The sequence below is a fragment of the Anas acuta genome, chromosome 1 (assembly GCF_963932015.1).
Source record: "Anas acuta chromosome 1, bAnaAcu1.1, whole genome shotgun sequence".
NCBI lineage: Eukaryota > Metazoa > Chordata > Aves > Anseriformes > Anatidae > Anas > Anas acuta.
The window spans coordinates 18,880,997-18,898,927 of NC_088979.1; the positions used below are offsets into that span (position 1 = coordinate 18,880,997).

Below are 17,931 nucleotides of genomic sequence, written 5' to 3' on the forward strand. Positions count from 1 at the left end.
CTATTAACTTAAAAAAAAAAAAAAAAAAAGCAAAAAAAGCACAATATATACAGCTTCTCTCATCAGGACAAGATCCAGAATTAAAATCTGTGACAGAAAACTCTCAGTACCTCTCCACCTATTATCCAGTTTCACCAACTAGCACACTAGAAGCAACTATGGACTTGCAGCCTTTCACCTTCTCCAAAATAGATAAAAGTCTTTCAACTAGACCAGGTCTTAAGTCTAAAAGAAATCTTCTGAGCTTGGCCACAGTCCTCTGAAGCGTAGAGTAAGAAAACCTTAAGCATCCCCTTCAAAGTCCTTTCTGCCTTTTAGCATATGCTCATTCACATAAATGGCACTTCTCTTCCTTCCTGCCCCATGTTCAGTGTGCCGTATCAACCCTTTCCTCCCAGTTTTCCTTTTTCTAGATTCCCTTCCCTTCCTTAGGACAGGTGGCTTAGATTCCTTTCTAAGAGTTTCCCACTTACGCTTACTCAGACAGCAATAGAAGACAAAGAAACAAGTTAAGCAACTAGAAAGAGAGTAAAAGATTGGTTGAGGGTTTTGAGAACAGTAAAATGATCGCTGTTCAGAGTAACAGGCTCCTCCACTGCTGCAGGGAACACGTAGCTACACACAGCTCCTAAAGGATACTTAACAGAGACTATGGAGGCTGGAGCAGCAGGGGATGAGAATCTGTCACCATCCTTGGGGGTGTTCAAGGAACGGTTGGACGTGGTACTTAGGGACATGCTTTGGTGGGTGACATTGGTGGTAGGGGGATGGTTGGACTAGGTGATCTTGGAGGGCTTGTCCAACCTTTGTGATTCTGTGATTCTATGATCATTTTGGAGGTTTTGAAGACACAGCTGGGAAAATCCCTGAGCAACCCAATCTGAATTCAGCACTGACCCCACTTTGAGCAAAAAGTTGGACTACAGATCTCCTGAGGGTCCCTTCCAACCTGAATGATTCTACAATTTGGCAAACGCACAGTAATTAACCATTCTCCATCAAAAAGTGAGTAATGTTCAGTGTTCTTAAATGTTTAAATGTCATACCTGATGCAAGCACACTAATGTGTAGAACGCTTCACCTGCTGCAGTTGTCATTTCTGTATTGTGCTTCTGAAGTACCAGCATATCAAAGACCATCTGAAATCACAAACCAAAAGCTGTTTCAGAAGTGTAAACTTAACTTCCTGCTTTATAAACACCTGCTGTTGAACCTCCTATCTTCACTTCCAATAATAATGAATGTGTATTCACAAACATCCAAGATTTTTGTTTGCTTCTTTCTTTTCTAAATTTAGGCATTGGTAATTGTAAATTAAATTATTTTAGAAGTTGAGCTTTGGCTTACTGGCACTAATTCATGCCTCAAAGTACTGAAACCTATTGTTGATTTATATGTGGTCTTCATACCTCTCTTGTATTTTTCAACAAAAGCTGCAAATAACTCAGAGAAAGAATGAAAAAAAGCCTCTGCTCTTCCAGTAAAACCAGGAATTTGTTCCTCAAGTTTTGGAATTTCCTACAGCTCACAGAAAGTCAAACAGGGAAAAGAAAATAAGAATGATTTTAAAACTTCACTAAAATAGTGAAAATTTGAGTAAAAGGCAGAAGACTATGTTAACCTAGAAGAAAGAAAGAGACAAATAAAATTATTTAAGGTGTTTCTTATTCTCTTAGCTTCACTGATGTGAGCTCTTAATGAGAAGTCCCCAAAAGTTTGAATGTCAGTTCAGTAAGAAAATATGTCTTAAGCAAAACTGAAGTATTTACTACAATCAGGAGAGACAAGTATACAAGTTCTCCAATTACCTTTTTTTCCTCATTAGCAATTAGCAAGAAACGGGCTACTATCAGATTAATTGGAAATTTAATGAGACAGAGGGGATGGTTCTTAAAGGAAACTGACAAATATGACACTGGATTAAGAAAAAAAAGCATAATTTATTGGATAAATTGAATAAATGGCAGCATTTTCCTTTCTTCATAGTATACCCAATTATGCTCGCTCTTCTGCCTCTTGTTTTAGTATTCTACCTAGACTTTCATTTGGCAGCTTTTTATTTGACAGCTTTCACAGTAAATTTAAGTGGTGAAACTGTCAGAGTCGTTCTAGAACTCAAGTACAGAGCATAAATAAAAATAAATTGCATTCTGAGGTGCTCAGATCTTTTGCTGAATGGTGAAAAGTCATTTTCTCCTCTACACCTCTGTTCTTTGCAATATAGTCCAATGTCTCTGGTCCTCCATGTTCTTCTTCCAGTGCCAGTTCTTTAGGTAAGAGGTTGTTTCTTTGTGTGTGACGCTCATTAATCTAATCAGATATTATCACTATTTGGTCTCTTGACACCACCTGTATGCAAAAACAAAACAAAACATAACCCAGAACACAGTTGTCTTACCTTAAGAAAGTGCCGTGTTGCTAGAAAGAGAGCTGAATCTGTTTCTTGTGCTTTTGCACACTGTTCTGCTAATGGTGTTACAGCCTCCAGACAGAGCTGGCAAACCTCAGAACTCATTCTGGTAACAGGCATTAAAGAATCAATGTCAGATTTCAATGAAATTGTGGCAAAACTTCCCAACGGCATCACTACAAAATACTTTAAATGCTTCTATATTTCAAGATGTTACTTCACTATAAAGCTGTTAATAAAATAAATTTAAAAAAATAAAATAAAGCGGGAAAAGAACACCAACTTTGTTGCTTTCTTTTATTAGCTACATACCCTAAAGTAACATAACCCTCTCTGACATAACATTTTCAGAAAGAGGCCCTTATGGTCAAGCTCATCTGTTTCTGACACGTGCCACAGATTAGTGAAAATGGTACTCCCATTAGAAGAGGGAGAGCCCATTGGCAACGTGACAGGAAATGCTCTGGAGCCAGCCCAATAGAACAGCAGCAGTGTTTTGTATTACCAGCTGAGAAACTAATTCAGGAATGGCTTTGGGATACCAGCTGAAGGCTTATGAAGTTACACACTCTGAAGTGAAGTAATGGAGGAGGCAGGAATGGGTGCCAGAAAAAACTTACACGCCAAACCACTTAAACACTGCATTCAAGCAACAAGTCAGAGGAAATTCAGCTAGCACTGGAATCTCGATAGACACTACAGTGAAACTCTCAGCTGGCAAAGAACAGAGAGGAAGAGTTGATTATGGACATGTACCTATAGATACAGAGATTGATAGGGAAGGAAAAAACACAAAGAAAAAGAATCAAGACTTAACATTTCTTTATAAAAGAAACTAAGATTTTTAAACACTCGCAAAACTCTGTAAAGGATACGATGACATTCCTAACTCCAGTGAGTACATCAGGCTCTTAAAGAGGTCCTCTGGAAGTTGTGGAATTTTCTCAGGGAATATCTCACAGATGAAAGTGATTAATTTGTAATATTGATTACACAGGGATGGAAACTGTCAAAAGAAAAACAAGGTCATTTTAGAACCACATAGATCTATCCTGATGTTATTTCCACCTGTACAAAGAGATAGATCTGATGCTTTCCACTGAAGAAGAACAGAAAATTCTAGGCAACAACCTCAGTCACTGGTGGCTACAGCTATATCAGCAAAAAGCATGGTGCAATAAAAGCAGACCACTAAAGCAGAAATGTTTAAATTGATGGCAGGTGTCCAGTATCTACTCCATACAAAATCATGGAGTTTTACTTCACACATGAGCAAGTCTAGTCCCGTGGCATAAAAGCCTCATTAGCATTTGGAGTACAAGAGGGGTGCTCCTAGGGCACATCCTGACTTGGTTTCATCTAAAATGGATGTAGCTCCCGTGCTCAGTGGGTGCTACCAGGTGAGAACCAAAGCCTATTAAGAGGGGACAACTGAGGTACCCTTCAGAATTGTTCCCCTGATTCAAAGTAAATATTAGCACAGTGTAACCCAATGAAATGCTGCCATTTGGTTGTTTCAGATTTTACTGCCCTACTGGCAACCTGCTGTCTATGACATGAAAGCATCGCAAAAATAATTAGAGTTGCAATTTGCTCCCAGATTTTGTTTTGTTTTGACTAATATCACTCCTGATGCTTCCTGTCACATTTCTGACACTATCACAAAAAGGATTCCACAGGCCACGTTTCAGGGTTGGCTAATTGTTAACCTGCACAGACTTGCTTTTAGAGGGAAAAAATATTTGTTTAGGACTTTCAAACATGCATTTCCACAGGTTAAAATACTTATTTTCTAATGGTATCTATAACTAGAGAAGCTATTTACTTTTTTAAAAGCCTAGAAAATCTAACTCATGGAGGTGAAGTGCAATTTAGAACCCATTTCCGGGAATTCATTACTATAAACCTTTCATATCTGAGCAGTTACATGTGAAAATATACTTACCTTCAGCAGATCCTGGGACATTAGAGGCAGAACTAGATTAACCCCATATAAGACAACATCTGCTGCCGATACAGATCTATTTGTGGCTTGTCCAGGTTCATGTCCTCTAAATACTTCATCTGTAGAAAAGGTAAAAAAAAAAAATATTTTTTATAAGAAGAGGATCAAATATATTGAAGAGTCACATTTCTTTGATTAAGACATTTTTCATGATAGGACTATCACACTCTTCCCAAACGAAAACATGAGGCACTGTATTAAAATAGAAACTTAAGTGAGTAGAGACTGCCACATCACTCTATATTTATATTCATTAGGACTAAGCATTTCATAATCACATGTACCAGATGGCATACTAACCAGAACACTTCAGATACTTTGAGAGCTCCCTTCCATTACAGAACGGAAGGAAGCTCTCTTACACTTGTTTCTAGTGGTATCTGCCTCATGCTTGCACAAATAGACAGTGAGCAAATTATAGCATTTCTATATTTTCTGTAAATTTCTATATAGTATACATTATAGTACATACTTACATGAATTTTATAAACAGAAATAAGTGGAGGAATTTAGTAAATAAAAACCTGCAATTTAGAACTTGCCAAGTTTCTCCAGTTCCTGTTCAGACCTGTATGTCCCAGCGACTAGCAATGACCTTACTTTTACAATTCTTCCATTAAGTTAATAACAGTGACCAGAGAAGTTTCAATACATTTGATATCTGGGTATTATGTTTAGGTAGTATTCACAGTCCTTAGTTTCACTTTTTTTTTTTTAAACAGCATTTTTGATGCTTCTAACAACCAAAGTCTGACCAAGAGAATGTGTTAGATGGCATTGAGATGCCCACTCGATGGACAAAGTCTTATTTTGGTTCTGTATTTTTATGTTGTACATACACAACAGAAAAATGAGACAGATGCAGTGAATTTCAGAGCACAAAGTTCCCTCTCCTTCAAAACCCTGGTGCCTTAGAACAGCAGTGAAAAAGATCAAAATCATGTAGGCAGATTCAGTTTGTTGCTGAGCAAGTTTTCGGTGCAAACTGAACAGGACATGGTAAGAAATAAATCATGCAAATGTGTTTTAACTTTTTCAAAAGCAATACAACACAGTTAAGCTAGAGGCGGCAGATAAAATTGCATTAGTCCTGAATATGAAGTGGCAAAGATACAGAAGAAAGCAACAGGCTGGGAAAAAATAAAAATAAAATAAAAAACCCAACCCATACCTACATAGCATAACACATATTCTGTGAATGAAGAATACAGAAAAGCCTCAAACTTGATAGAATTTTCATGAGCTCAGCATTTCACACAGTTAGGATCTTGTACTACAAAGACAACCCATCTGCTCTTGCAGTAATTTGCTAATCTGACTTCTCTGTAGTTTCTGCTAATTCATGTTCTGACTTGCAGCATTCATTTTTTAAGTTGCTGTTGTCAACATGCCCTATTTATTTTATAAGAACAATAATTATTTCTGAATACTGGAAGATGTGCCATACTATGAAAAGTTCTTCCTTTGCTACTTGCACAATAAATAATTTCCATATCCTGATAAAGCCTAAACTCAAGTTTCCAATTTACCTAAACTGAACTCATGCCCTATGATGTTTTTTTTCTGATTTTTTTTTTTTTTTTAACTGTTTTAGAATACAAATTATGGCTCGTCAGTTACCAATTCCTCCATACCTGTATCACTGAAATCTATGAATTCTTTTGATAGAAGATTAGTGAGAAGCTCCATTATAAGGAGAAGATCCTGGTACTGATCTTCTTCTGCTGTAACATCTATCCGTTGCCGACCTAGATTATTCTTGGAATACACCTGGAGCAGAGTTAGGCAGGCCTCATACAAGTTCATGGCTTTGGCCTAGAAAACAGTGTCAGATAACAAGAAAATTTTATGTTAGAAGTGACACCCTTTGTTTTAAGATGGTGCTATGTGGTTGATGATACCTGAAGATTTTCATTGCAGTTATACTATCCATTTTTGTAACAACCGCACCCAGAATCATTAAGGAAACAGCTATCTTCAATACTGAGAACACCTACAGCCATATATTTACGTGCTACTGACAAACATAACATTACTTTCACCAATTCCTCAATCTTAACTCTTTTTTGAGTGGCTTGGGCCAGGCTGACACATCCCACTGGTCTCACAAACTAGATTAAAATTATCAACAAGATCCCAAAGGGACTTGCTTTTGCTATCAAAATTTGGAGCCATAATACCCTCTGTGCATACACATATTGAAGTAGGCTTCTCCTAGATGTAAAAGCCATTGCTTCTGGATGCAAAAGTAAAATTAGCCAACAATGCAAAAATGTAAGCAGCCTGCATCAACTCATTTTACCCGATAATTTCTTGGTAACCATTATGCACTGTTTAGGACCAAAGCAGCATCTCTGTGGTATGCATTTGTCATATAAAACAGTGCTGCAATTCTGATAGACAAACCTTCAGAGAAGTTTGGTACGGTTAAATAAGCATTCAACATGGTCTGTACTCTTGCCACCCCTTCACGGTAAGGCTGGTGATGAATTATGGTCAAGTTTATTGCTAAAAGAACAGTCTAGACATCCTGCTTTTAATCTTTGGGAGTGTATGTTTTTAAACAAAGGAATTCCTCTAGCAGATGTGACCAGCTAGCATTTATTTCTATATAGACAGAATAGTGATGTAAGCATACAGAGTTTCTTTCTGTATAGAATACAAAAATCTCTCTGCTATTTTGTACAACACATGCACGCACACACATACACACACTTCTCCTCCTTCCCCTCTTGGTTGTATTTACCTCTCCAAGATAGCAAATTTGTTTATGTGCAACTTCAACAAAGACTTCTATTATGAGATTAACAGTCTCTGGTGTGTTTTTGTATACTTCCATTAATCCAATGCAATTATTAAGGAAGTCCATTAGGAAATTAAAGAGAATTGCTACATTATCAATCTGGGTAGCCTCAGCAATGCCACAGAGTGCTTCCAACGTAGCAGTGATCTCCTGTTTCACTTCCTCCTCTTGGCAGATCTGCTGAAAGTTTTCTTGGTTTATCACATTCAGGAATCGCTGCTGAAGTGGCTGAAGAACCTTAATTTTTTTTTTGAAAAGTCACAGTAAGATAAGTATATTATTACAAGAATGAAATTTGAGGTTTAAGTAATTTAGCAAGCACGAGTTGTTTTTAGCACAACAGTACAAGAAGCATCAATTCCAGTTTGCAATGGCACAATTACGTTATTTTCTGTCACATTAACATAAACTGAAGTGATAATTAGTGATTCTCATCATCCACCATCACCTGCAGGTTGGTTGCAAAATGAGCACCTCCATAAATATTTAATATTATTTTGTACTGTTTAAACAAATAACAAGGACTTTCTCTGAGTCACATTATTTGATTCTTTTCCAGGGTCAGCATTAGCAACAAAAGGTCAGCAATGAAAGCATTTATTAAAAATCATATTCACAATTACCTTTGTCTTATTAGTACAATTCTTGGTAGTAAAATTTCTCTTATAATCAGCCTACGTGACTGCATTTGTAAGCTAACCCAATTTGAACCCATTTAGACATTTCCATAAAACAGTTAAATGTTTTTCCCCAATTATTTCCAGTGCCTTATCACCTTACCCTCAATCACTAACTTTGTAACTTTGCTAATGAAAATAAGCTTCTCTCAGAAGGCCAGTGCTTTTCACTTCAAGGGTAATGTGGTGTAGCTGAAGTGTGATCAGGAAGCATTATAGCGCCAACCTTTCCACTATTAAATATCTGAGCACTAATGGAACCAGGGCACAGAAAAGCTGGTTGAGGAGCTTCATTATTTTTCACATTAGTCTTACTCACTGTCATTATCATTAAGTGAATAAATGAATAATTCATAAACACCACCTAATTAAAATAGAGGAAATGGCACAACTCTGATGAAAGGCCTTAACCTTTACAAAAGGTCTCTTTCAAGTGTACTGCTAGACTGGCTTATTTCATGAATCCCCAGGTAATTTTGAGTTATTTCTGTTTAGGTAGTAATGATTTAGATATCAGGGACAACACAAATAAGCTGCCAAAAAATTACGGCCCCTCAAAGAAAGAATTAAATGTTTGAAAGAATTAAATGTTTGAAACCTGAAGATTTTCTATGAGCTGAGTTTGCACCACCATAAAATTCCCTGAACTAACTTCAAACTTTGTTTGTATTACTTGCAAAAATGAAGATAACAGAAGCATCAAAACAGCTTACCTCTGTCCAGTATTGTTGTTTTGTTTCTGTATCCATATGAGCAAAACCTCCTAAAACTAAAGCTTTCATTAGTGTTCTCTGCACAGAACTGGACAAATAGTGAAGGGGAGGGCTTCGCCTTGCAAATTGTTTAGCTAAATTCCACCAGTTTTCACATTGAATAACTAAGTTTGCCCTAGAAGGGGGAAAAACATTTTGATTAAAGAAAATACTCCAAAAAATTGTATGAACAGAGTGCATCAGGCTGCTAGCATTTGTCAGAAGATTTTTATTTTTATTTTTAAATTTAATTCCTTGATTGTAAGGCTAAATTGCCTTTTGACTTTCATCTTATTAATGTCTCAAGCATAAAATTTCTGAAGTGTATACTCTGAAAGTAGCTCAATTCATATGGGAGAAAAGCAGGGAAGTACTTAGTTTTACACACAGACAGACACACACACAGTTAATGGATATATTGCATGGATTAAAAGCTTAGTCTCATTATGTCATGATAAAATAAGCAGTTTATTCCAAAACTAGCTCCTGTGTTTTTTATTTATCTTAAAAAGAATTTCCTCAAGCATTTCGCTCCTCAAACTTCAGCCTTTCAGACTGAATGCATGATTGCATGTCAATTCACAGAAGCAAAACATTCAAGAATTTTCTTCTTCACAGTTTGTAATACCACAGAAGTTTCTGAAATTTGTCTGAACCCACCAAACCCTATTTATTTATTTATTTTTTCTTTAAAAGGCTTATTAAGCATATTTTATACTGGTTTAGCCAGTATCTGAACTCAATCTGAAACAACTTGTTCAACAAAAACAAACAAACATAAAAATCCTTGCAATAAGAGTGGAGACCCGGAGAATTTTCCTTTCTCACTGTTTGTGTGAAGCACAAAGGTAGGGGAAGGAGAGTGCACTGATAAATAATAATAAAGATTAGGTTAACATTTTATCAAATCTAGGTCTCACTCCTCACTTTGTCAGACAAGTTTTTCCTCCATTTATAGTACGTTACTAAAGTAATTTGACTTACAGAGACATGAATATAAAGTGCCCCATATCTGGATTATTTTGGCCAAAAAAATTTAAAGGAAGCAAAAGAAATTTTTTGACTTCCAGAGGTGTAGCAACTTACCGCTCTCTCCTTTCCACTAATGTTACTAGCAGTTGTACAGTATCATTTGCAAGGTCCTGCTCTGAACTCCACACTGCCAGGTTACTGATCACTTTTTCTAAAAGGTAACCCACAATCCACTGGGAACCCTCAGTATCAGCACCAAATGCTGTACTAAATGGCAGACTTATCTATAAGAAAAGCATTAAAATGAGTGAGTTTTACAGAAGGCAGAACCCCAAAGTGTATGGTAATCAGCAAATTCTTTTCAGGCTGTCACTTCTTCCCTACTTAAAATACACAAAAGTTACATAGATGAAGGCAAAGAATACCTGTAACAGAAAAATCTTTGCCAAATTTATCTTGCAATTTTAAGCACAACACCTAAAAGAAAGAAAAGTTTCAACCTCATCACAATATGTTTAAGTATGTCTAGCTTTTAATGCCAAGGAAAGTTCAGAAGATTTAAAAATTAAGAGAAAGATCCCAAAAAATCATCGCCCGAAAGTGTTTCCATTAATTTATGATGAAACTCCTCAAAATTAAGTGATAAAATAACTGGAAATAAGCCTAGCTCTTGATCTAGTTTGAATCTTGTAAGAACTTCTTTTCATCACAGTCTTTTCTACATCTGCTTTCTGCATTATTCCTTCAATCTACGCAGCTTTTAGGAAAGATGTCACATTCTGGTCCTGGTACATTAAAATATGCTTCCTTGAAATTGCCTTCTTGCCTATCTTCAGAAAAAAAGTGTAAGAGGGAAATGCAAAGACTTTGTAATATTTGTTCAGGGGCTTCCTGTCAGCACACCACCACCATCTGAAATTATAAAATTCATAATATATACCTGACTGAGCATAAGATTTAAAAAAGAAGTGTTCAGCCACTTTCACGTGCCAGCACAAGCTAAATGTGTACATTTCTTAGATACCATTTTTCATGCTCTGCAACTGATGGCTTTGCTCTGCTGCAAGTACAAGTTAAATAATGTAATTCTAATTCATTACAAGTCTTCAATATCCCTAACTTTGTCTCCTGAAGCGTTAGTATTCTTAGTTGCTTCAGTAGTGGAAACAAGGGGAGGAGGAGGCGGCTTCCTTCTCAGAAGTTAGAGCCAACAGGACCTTCTCATGAGTGGCCTCCATTAGCTAGCTGGAGTATCGTTAGTTGTATAAGCAAAATCAGGATCAAGGTCTAATCATGATTAGTGCTTTCCAAACATGATAAAATGTTGCCCTTTAGGAAGAACACATCATAGAAATCATGATATATACAATGAGAACATATGAGAATAGGGAGAGGAGAGAAATTAACATGATTTTAGCTTATATATACCACCTAGTGATGGTGCTAGATAATCATGACCAGGTTACTCAATAAGTCATCCATCAAGGGCAACCACTGTATTGAAGTTGAACTGTAAGATCTGATATAGCTTAACAAATTGCTGTGATCTGTGAGTTTCACCCACTAGACAACCTGAGAGCGTGTTATGCTATTCTGTGATGCCGCTAGCTACAAAAATCACATTTATACCAAGATGTGCAAGAAGGGTTCCCTAACAACTTATATTTCTAATGGAAAAAAAAAAAAACAACAACATCTACTTTCAAACAATTTAAAAACCAACCCCAAATACAACATTAAAAATGCTTTATCACTGCACCTTAGGATAGCTACACTGACATCTGCATTCCAAGGATATTGTTGCTAATACTCACCAATTCATTCATAAAGGTTATATCCTTACCTGATCATACAGCTTTTCATCCACCAGGAGGTAAGTCTTTGCCCAACGCTTGAGGAACCATACAATATCTTTGCCCATCTGTGGGCTCAGAAGGTGCGTGAGATTTGCCCTTATTGCTCGAGATTCTACTTCTGACACTCTTAAAATAGCCGATAACAACCTGCAGATTTAAAACACAACAAGGATGTTGAGTGTTCTTTAGAAAAGTAATGTGACTCTGTGAAACGCTTTTTTTTTTCCACGAAATATGAGGAAGGAACAAAATAATGAAGTATTTCAACTCTAACAAAGTGGAGAGCAGTTAACTTCTTTCTTTAAATGCAAGGAGAGAGACAAAATGGCAAATACCCTCCATAAAGTCAGAATATAAGGTGGTCTTTGACATCAAAAATACTGCAACAGAAGAATCCTGACAAGCACTCTAACTGATTCTCCCTTTCCTGCATCAACCACCTTCTTCATTACAAATTGTGGCCTAATCATGCAGCTGTTGCAGCATGATACAGCCAGAGCAATGTCCAGTTATTTCTTACTTCTTCATTACCACAGAGAAACAATATGATGTAGCAGACCACCAAGTGATTGAATTAATACACTCAGTCAAGAAAAGTATAATATTAGCTTTTACAGTATCTCAACTAAATTTGGTAAGAATTTGCAAGTCCTCAAGGAATTTATGAGTTGGTGGTGTATTTCTGTTTTTAATCCCATCTGCACTAAGACACTGCAATCAGAAATTCTGGTTGTTGACCAGTTCTTGTAGCTGCCAGGATTGGCATCAATGACCAGTATTCAAACTTCTACACGTCCATGAAGCACTTAACTGCCCACAAAGATCCATTTTTCTAACCTTTTCCAGAAGACAATGTTAAGTACACAAGTAATCTTGGGTGAACAATATTCATGCCAATAAAAAAAATTTGAATTGAGCCTTCTGAATACTGAAGATTCAAACTGAGGACTCCTTTGCGGGCATCAGCCTTCTTGCAAAAAGAGAACAGAAATCCCTTATGCTTTTCCTTAAATATGCTAATAATAATAATGTGTACATAAGGGGCAACAACTCTCCCCCCAACGAAGACCAAAGCTGCTACTTCCAAGCTGAGGCTAAGTCATGGCCAAAGACAAGTTCACTTAAGCTTTGGAAAGCTCTTGCTTAAGCTGCACACGTGCAGGATACATTATAGATAAAAAAAAAAATGATAATATACTAGGCAATGTGTTGCTTTAAAAACAAATGTTTCTTTTTTTAGTATTTTGAGTCATTTTAAGGACTTTCTGTAACAAACAGATCAAAGACAGGTTTTCAGTAGTGATAAAGTATTTCTATTTATTTTAATAGGTAGATCATGTCCTCAATTACAACTATTAGGTCATCCAGATAGTCATTTCTGCCATCCCATCTCGACTAAGTTTTATCTGTTTAGATGCCATACTTTTTCTTCCCTTCAGTCCCCCGCCCAGGTCAACATGACTTGAAACATCACCTGTAATTACTCTGCCTATCTCTACCCTAAGAAAAAAAATAATAAATATGTAACTTCATCTTTTCTGTCTTTTCTTTTATAGCATTGCATTAATAGGCAATAAAACCATTCTTATAAATTATTTGCCTTTTTTAAGACTATTTAAAAGAGATGTTTCATTTCCAATGTTTGGTGTTTGCATATGTCTTTTTTTCTTTTTCATTTCATAGAAGTCCATTTATGTTCTCACTTCTCTGAAAAAGCATTTAACATACTTACCACATGATGCATTCTTACCTAATTACAGAATCAGTTCTGTTGTACCCTGGGATGGAAGAGGCCTTTTCTCCTGGAGATCCCAGAATTTGAAGCGTTGTGTTGATGTCAACCTCAGCTGAATGTTTAATGGAGTATTCCATTACTTCTGGAGGTATTAGCGGAGTCTCTCCCTGAGTATCATTAGCCAAGAGGTAGCCTTACATTAAAAAAAGAAAGAATGATCACAACTTTCTACCCTAGGTTAACTTAGAGCTTTTTGATTAGTCCACTGGATTAACTGCCAACATCACACCAGAAGCAAATGTTTACACAACTCCTGACTAACACTGATTAAATACGTAGAATTAACTTCAGAATCTATAAAGCCATTCTGTAAAAAAGAACCTAAAGTGAAAGTAAACTAATGCTGAAAAATAAACCACCAAATTAAATAATAGAAGAGGGAGAAGAGCTTTGCTTCCTGTGAAAGAACAACAGCCAATTTAGGTACCCGAAAAAATATTCTACAACACTGTGGTCACTTTTTTCTCCTTCAGTTACGTGATAAAAATTGTTCAATTTTACAGCTTCCCTACTGAGTCCATCTCATCTGGGACTTCTGCTCTGCTAATATTTCAATCTATAGAATCTTTCAGACACCAAACAAACGTGCTATAATAAAGTTTTCTTTGCATAGCAACAACAGATCAGGTAAAGCAATGGTTTTCACAGTAAAATACTCTGGTGTCCAGATAATTAATATTAATTCCAGATTTAGTCATAGTTTTCAGTGTCTGATCTCACAGTCATCTGAGCTACAAATATAAACTTCATCGTACAGCAATACAAAAATATTATAAACACATTTATGCTAACATCTGAGAGTAACTATAACATCAGACATTCAAAAAGACCCCACAAAATATTTCATAAAGTATACATTTCTCCTAATAAAATACAGACACTGTCTTAGCTGATCTTACGCTTTGCAAGCAGATGTAAGATAGTTCCATCTAAAAATCAAAAATACGAATGTTCTGAACTCAAGTTCCCTGAAACACAGCAAAAAGCCAGGACATGGATCATCAGTCCTGAGAGATTCTGGAACATAATTGACTCTTTGCACCACAAAGTAACACTGCTATCCTGATCTCATATGGATTCCCTTCAGTCACGTGAGACAAGACAATATAACTGAAACCATGAACAGGCTAAATTCTTGAATAGGTGGATCTCAGAAGTCTATGACAAAATTACTTGTGGGAATTTGCAAAGGACGTACCTCATAAAAAGATTACACTGATCTTTTAAAGATAATTTTCATGTTACTGCAGACAGATGAAAGTGAGACAAAAACTTTGCACGTAGTCTAAGATGAAAGCACCACAAAGATGAAATAGATAGTCAGTTACCCGTAGTTGACATGCATGGATTTTTCTTTCCTAAGATTTTCCAGCTGCAACAGCAATATCAAAGTAAGCACTATTTAACACTGTTCGCTTACCTGTGACTAAAATAAGCCAATGAATATCCTCATACAGGTCATCAAGCACTTTATTGTCAATTGAGGCTGATGCTGGTGAGGCAAGTAACTGCTGCTGATGTCTTTGCAACTGACCATGGAGCCTTGTAACTCGGTCTTCTAATAAACTGTGGACAAACAGTAATAAAATAACTTCACTGGTTTTAAATTGTTTCAGCAAAGTCAAGCTTTTCCAACTTGGTGGATTTATTCATTTGCATTCACACTATCTTTCCATACCTTGTAAGAAGAGGTATACAGTGTTCTGCAGCAATTCTTCCCAGCATGCCTACGCTGGCCAGCTGGTCACAGAACTGGTCTCTGTCGTCTTCCTGCAGTTCACTTATTTCCTCTTCTTCCCGAGAGGCCACACCATTGGCAGTCTGATGTTATTTCAACAAAATTAGAAGCAACCAGTTAATGTTACACTTGCTAGAACTTATCACCACTGCACTTTTCTACGTAAATTTGTTTTTCTTCCAAGGTGTTTTGCATGGATACACAACAGGCTTGTGCTAAATTACATACAGATGAGGTAAACAGGGGAGTAAATACGACTTTATATTATTTTGAAATCAGCATTTCACAAACTTATGCAAGGAGCTGATTTTGCTAATATTTGCTACCATTTCCAACAGTGCTCTCGAGTCAAAAGATCCACTGTTAGTGAAAGAAGTCAGATGAGAGCCATGAAAACTGATACTAATTATTAATAGGATAAGCACAGGCTGGAGCAGCAAAACAGCTTCTTCATGCCACATACATAAATCGGCTCTGGTAAGCATCCACCGCTAGAGGTACAAAGCGATGTACTGAATGACTCTCATTCACATAGAAGGTCTGTAAACCCAATGGTCAGAGGATTTCTAAAATATATTTGGATTTCAAATCACATATATAATCAGGCGAAGAATCATTTTCAACTCTCCACTTTGTCCTGTTCATTAGTCAAGGATACTGTTCCCAGTTATCTGAGATCTTAAAAATAAATTACAAGAGAGGTAGTAGATTTCTTGATAAAGTGAATGTCACCTCCTTCAATAAAGATTTTCTATAACTTGTTATTTTAAAAAAGCATACCTTTAAAAAGTAAATGCTACAACCTCAGAAAAAATAGAAGGCAAAGTAAAAATATCTCAAGATGAGATTCTTCTCGCCTTGGCTATATTTTAAGACTGCCTAGTAATCAGAGCTTATTTTCCTGAAGAGTTGAACCCTTATATGTAGAAATCACGTATCAATGCTAGAAGTGTTTTCAAAAACCTCTTGACGAATGACAGAATTTACACCACTAACATTCAAATATAAGTGACAGAGAAAGCTATCATTACATATTGTTCCTACAAAGGCTCTGGAAAATTGAATCTAAACACATTTTCTTACGTAAAGTGCTTTTACCCCATCTTTTCTTTATCTAACCCAGCAAATCATTCTCCTTTGGCAACTTCAAAGTTGCAGCTGTTTACTGAAGAGTGAGTCTCTGCTCTCAAAGCAGAGACTGAAAGTTCCTGTTACTGCTTTGATATCGAACAAGAAGCATTCTAAAATGCCAGCTGTGGCTTTTAAAAGGTTACCCATGGGATAAATGACTTATCTCACAGAATGACATGAATTAACCTGTGTATACAAGCTATGTCAAGACCGCCTGATATGAATTCAAAGTTCTCTTGTGAAATATTCCTCTCTGTTTGGCATTGTTATTACCATCTGTTACATATCAAGATACTAGACATGGGTTTTAAGCATGGCTTTTCAGAATGAGGTATCCTGGAGATCTTTGCATAGCATCACTTTTAAGAGATCAATTTTATATAGCTAATGAATCAAATCTATGCAGTAATTAATTCATTCAGCATCTACATCCAAGTTTCAGTACCACAATCTGTTTCAGTAAGATCCATACTCCTGGCAAAGAGACTAACGGGCTTTCGCAGAGGGCCAAGAGATAGCCGAGGTACTTTTAAGTTTGTTTTTTTGAGAACAGCCACCTCAAAAATTCAGTAAGGAATTTATGTACCATTTTGTCCAGAAGAACCACATAATATTTCATGCTTCTTTTAGTCTAAGCATAGTCATTCTATATTTTCTCAGATTACACTTCAAAAGTATAATTTGAAGATAACGTATGGGAAATAACAGGATAAAAGGCTTCCAGTTTCATTGGAGATTTTAATTATAACCCAAATCCAGAGAAGGGTGGTCAGAAGTTTAGTCATTGCATCTATAGGGAGGACCATCAGGAAACACGCCAATTGAACTAACAGGTTTATTTTATTTATTTTTAAAAGTAACTTCCAACTTTGTATTCCTTCATTTCCTTTTCATAATGAGAGAAGGAGACTGGAAAATGACCTCTGATTAACAAATTCAGCAAATTTCTCATTCAACACCACAAGTAGCAAAGTAATATTAGCTCCCTTGAGCTACATAATAAAGTATACAACAACAAAATCCCCATGTGGGTTAGTTACTCTGTATTATCATCAGAAACTACCACTACAAGGGCTTACCAAATTCCTTGTACCATCGGGAGCAGCTAGATGGCACTGAATGTAAGAATTAAAGACCTGAACAGCATGTTGGGTAAAGAAACCTTTATGGAAATGTTTGTCATCTTGTACCAAAGTAAGCCAAGATTCCAGCAACTTATCATATGCTTCCATATATACCATGTCATCTTTGTCAAGCTGTAAGAGATGAAAGAAACAAAACAAACATCTTATTCCTAAACTAAACCAGAGGAAGGTACTTACATTCATTACTATTTAACAGATGTTCTTCTAATGTTGAAGCAATTTAAGAAAAAAAAAAATCACAAAACTTATTATTGGCTATCCTTGAACACATCAGAAAGAACTGAATCAATGCATCAAAAAGGTCAATGCAGCTTTGCTAGAATTAAAAAACAAACAAAAACCCTACTGTGTTTAGCTATTTCTTTTCTTCTAATGTTCAAAACCAAACCAGTCTTAATTTCAGCCTTTCATACATACACATAATCACCTAAATACAGGAGCTATCATGCTTTCTCTCCAATGACACCAAGCATCTCAGCTCATACTGGAAACAACAAAGAATTGAGCTATTTGTTTAATTAGACAAAACAGAAAACATGCATATAGATTAGCAAGTATTCTGTTATTTTTCAAACAAAGAGACAGAAAAGATTATGACTCTCTGTTCTGGAGGAAATCATTACAAGACTGCATGTATTAAAGAAACC

General features: G+C 36.2%; 1 protein-coding gene across 1 annotated transcript in view; it reads right to left on the bottom strand.

Annotated features, from left to right (window-relative positions):
* XPO4 (exportin 4) overlaps positions 1–17,931 on the bottom strand; it is a 76,891-nt gene that overhangs the window by 5,601 nt on the left and 53,359 nt on the right. Inside the window, exons 10-22 of the mRNA XM_068671164.1 lie at positions 17,219–17,395; positions 14,949–15,091; positions 14,691–14,836; positions 13,226–13,403; positions 11,463–11,622; positions 9,734–9,903; positions 8,609–8,783; positions 7,162–7,455; positions 6,050–6,230; positions 4,356–4,474; positions 3,286–3,416; positions 2,399–2,516; positions 1,047–1,139 (exon numbers count right to left, since the gene is read on the bottom strand). Of these exons, the coding sequence (XP_068527265.1) occupies positions 1,047–1,139; positions 2,399–2,516; positions 3,286–3,416; positions 4,356–4,474; positions 6,050–6,230; positions 7,162–7,455; positions 8,609–8,783; positions 9,734–9,903; positions 11,463–11,622; positions 13,226–13,403; positions 14,691–14,836; positions 14,949–15,091; positions 17,219–17,395 (2,085 nt within the window). The remainder of the gene's footprint in view (positions 1–1,046; positions 1,140–2,398; positions 2,517–3,285; positions 3,417–4,355; positions 4,475–6,049; positions 6,231–7,161; positions 7,456–8,608; positions 8,784–9,733; positions 9,904–11,462; positions 11,623–13,225; positions 13,404–14,690; positions 14,837–14,948; positions 15,092–17,218; positions 17,396–17,931) is intronic.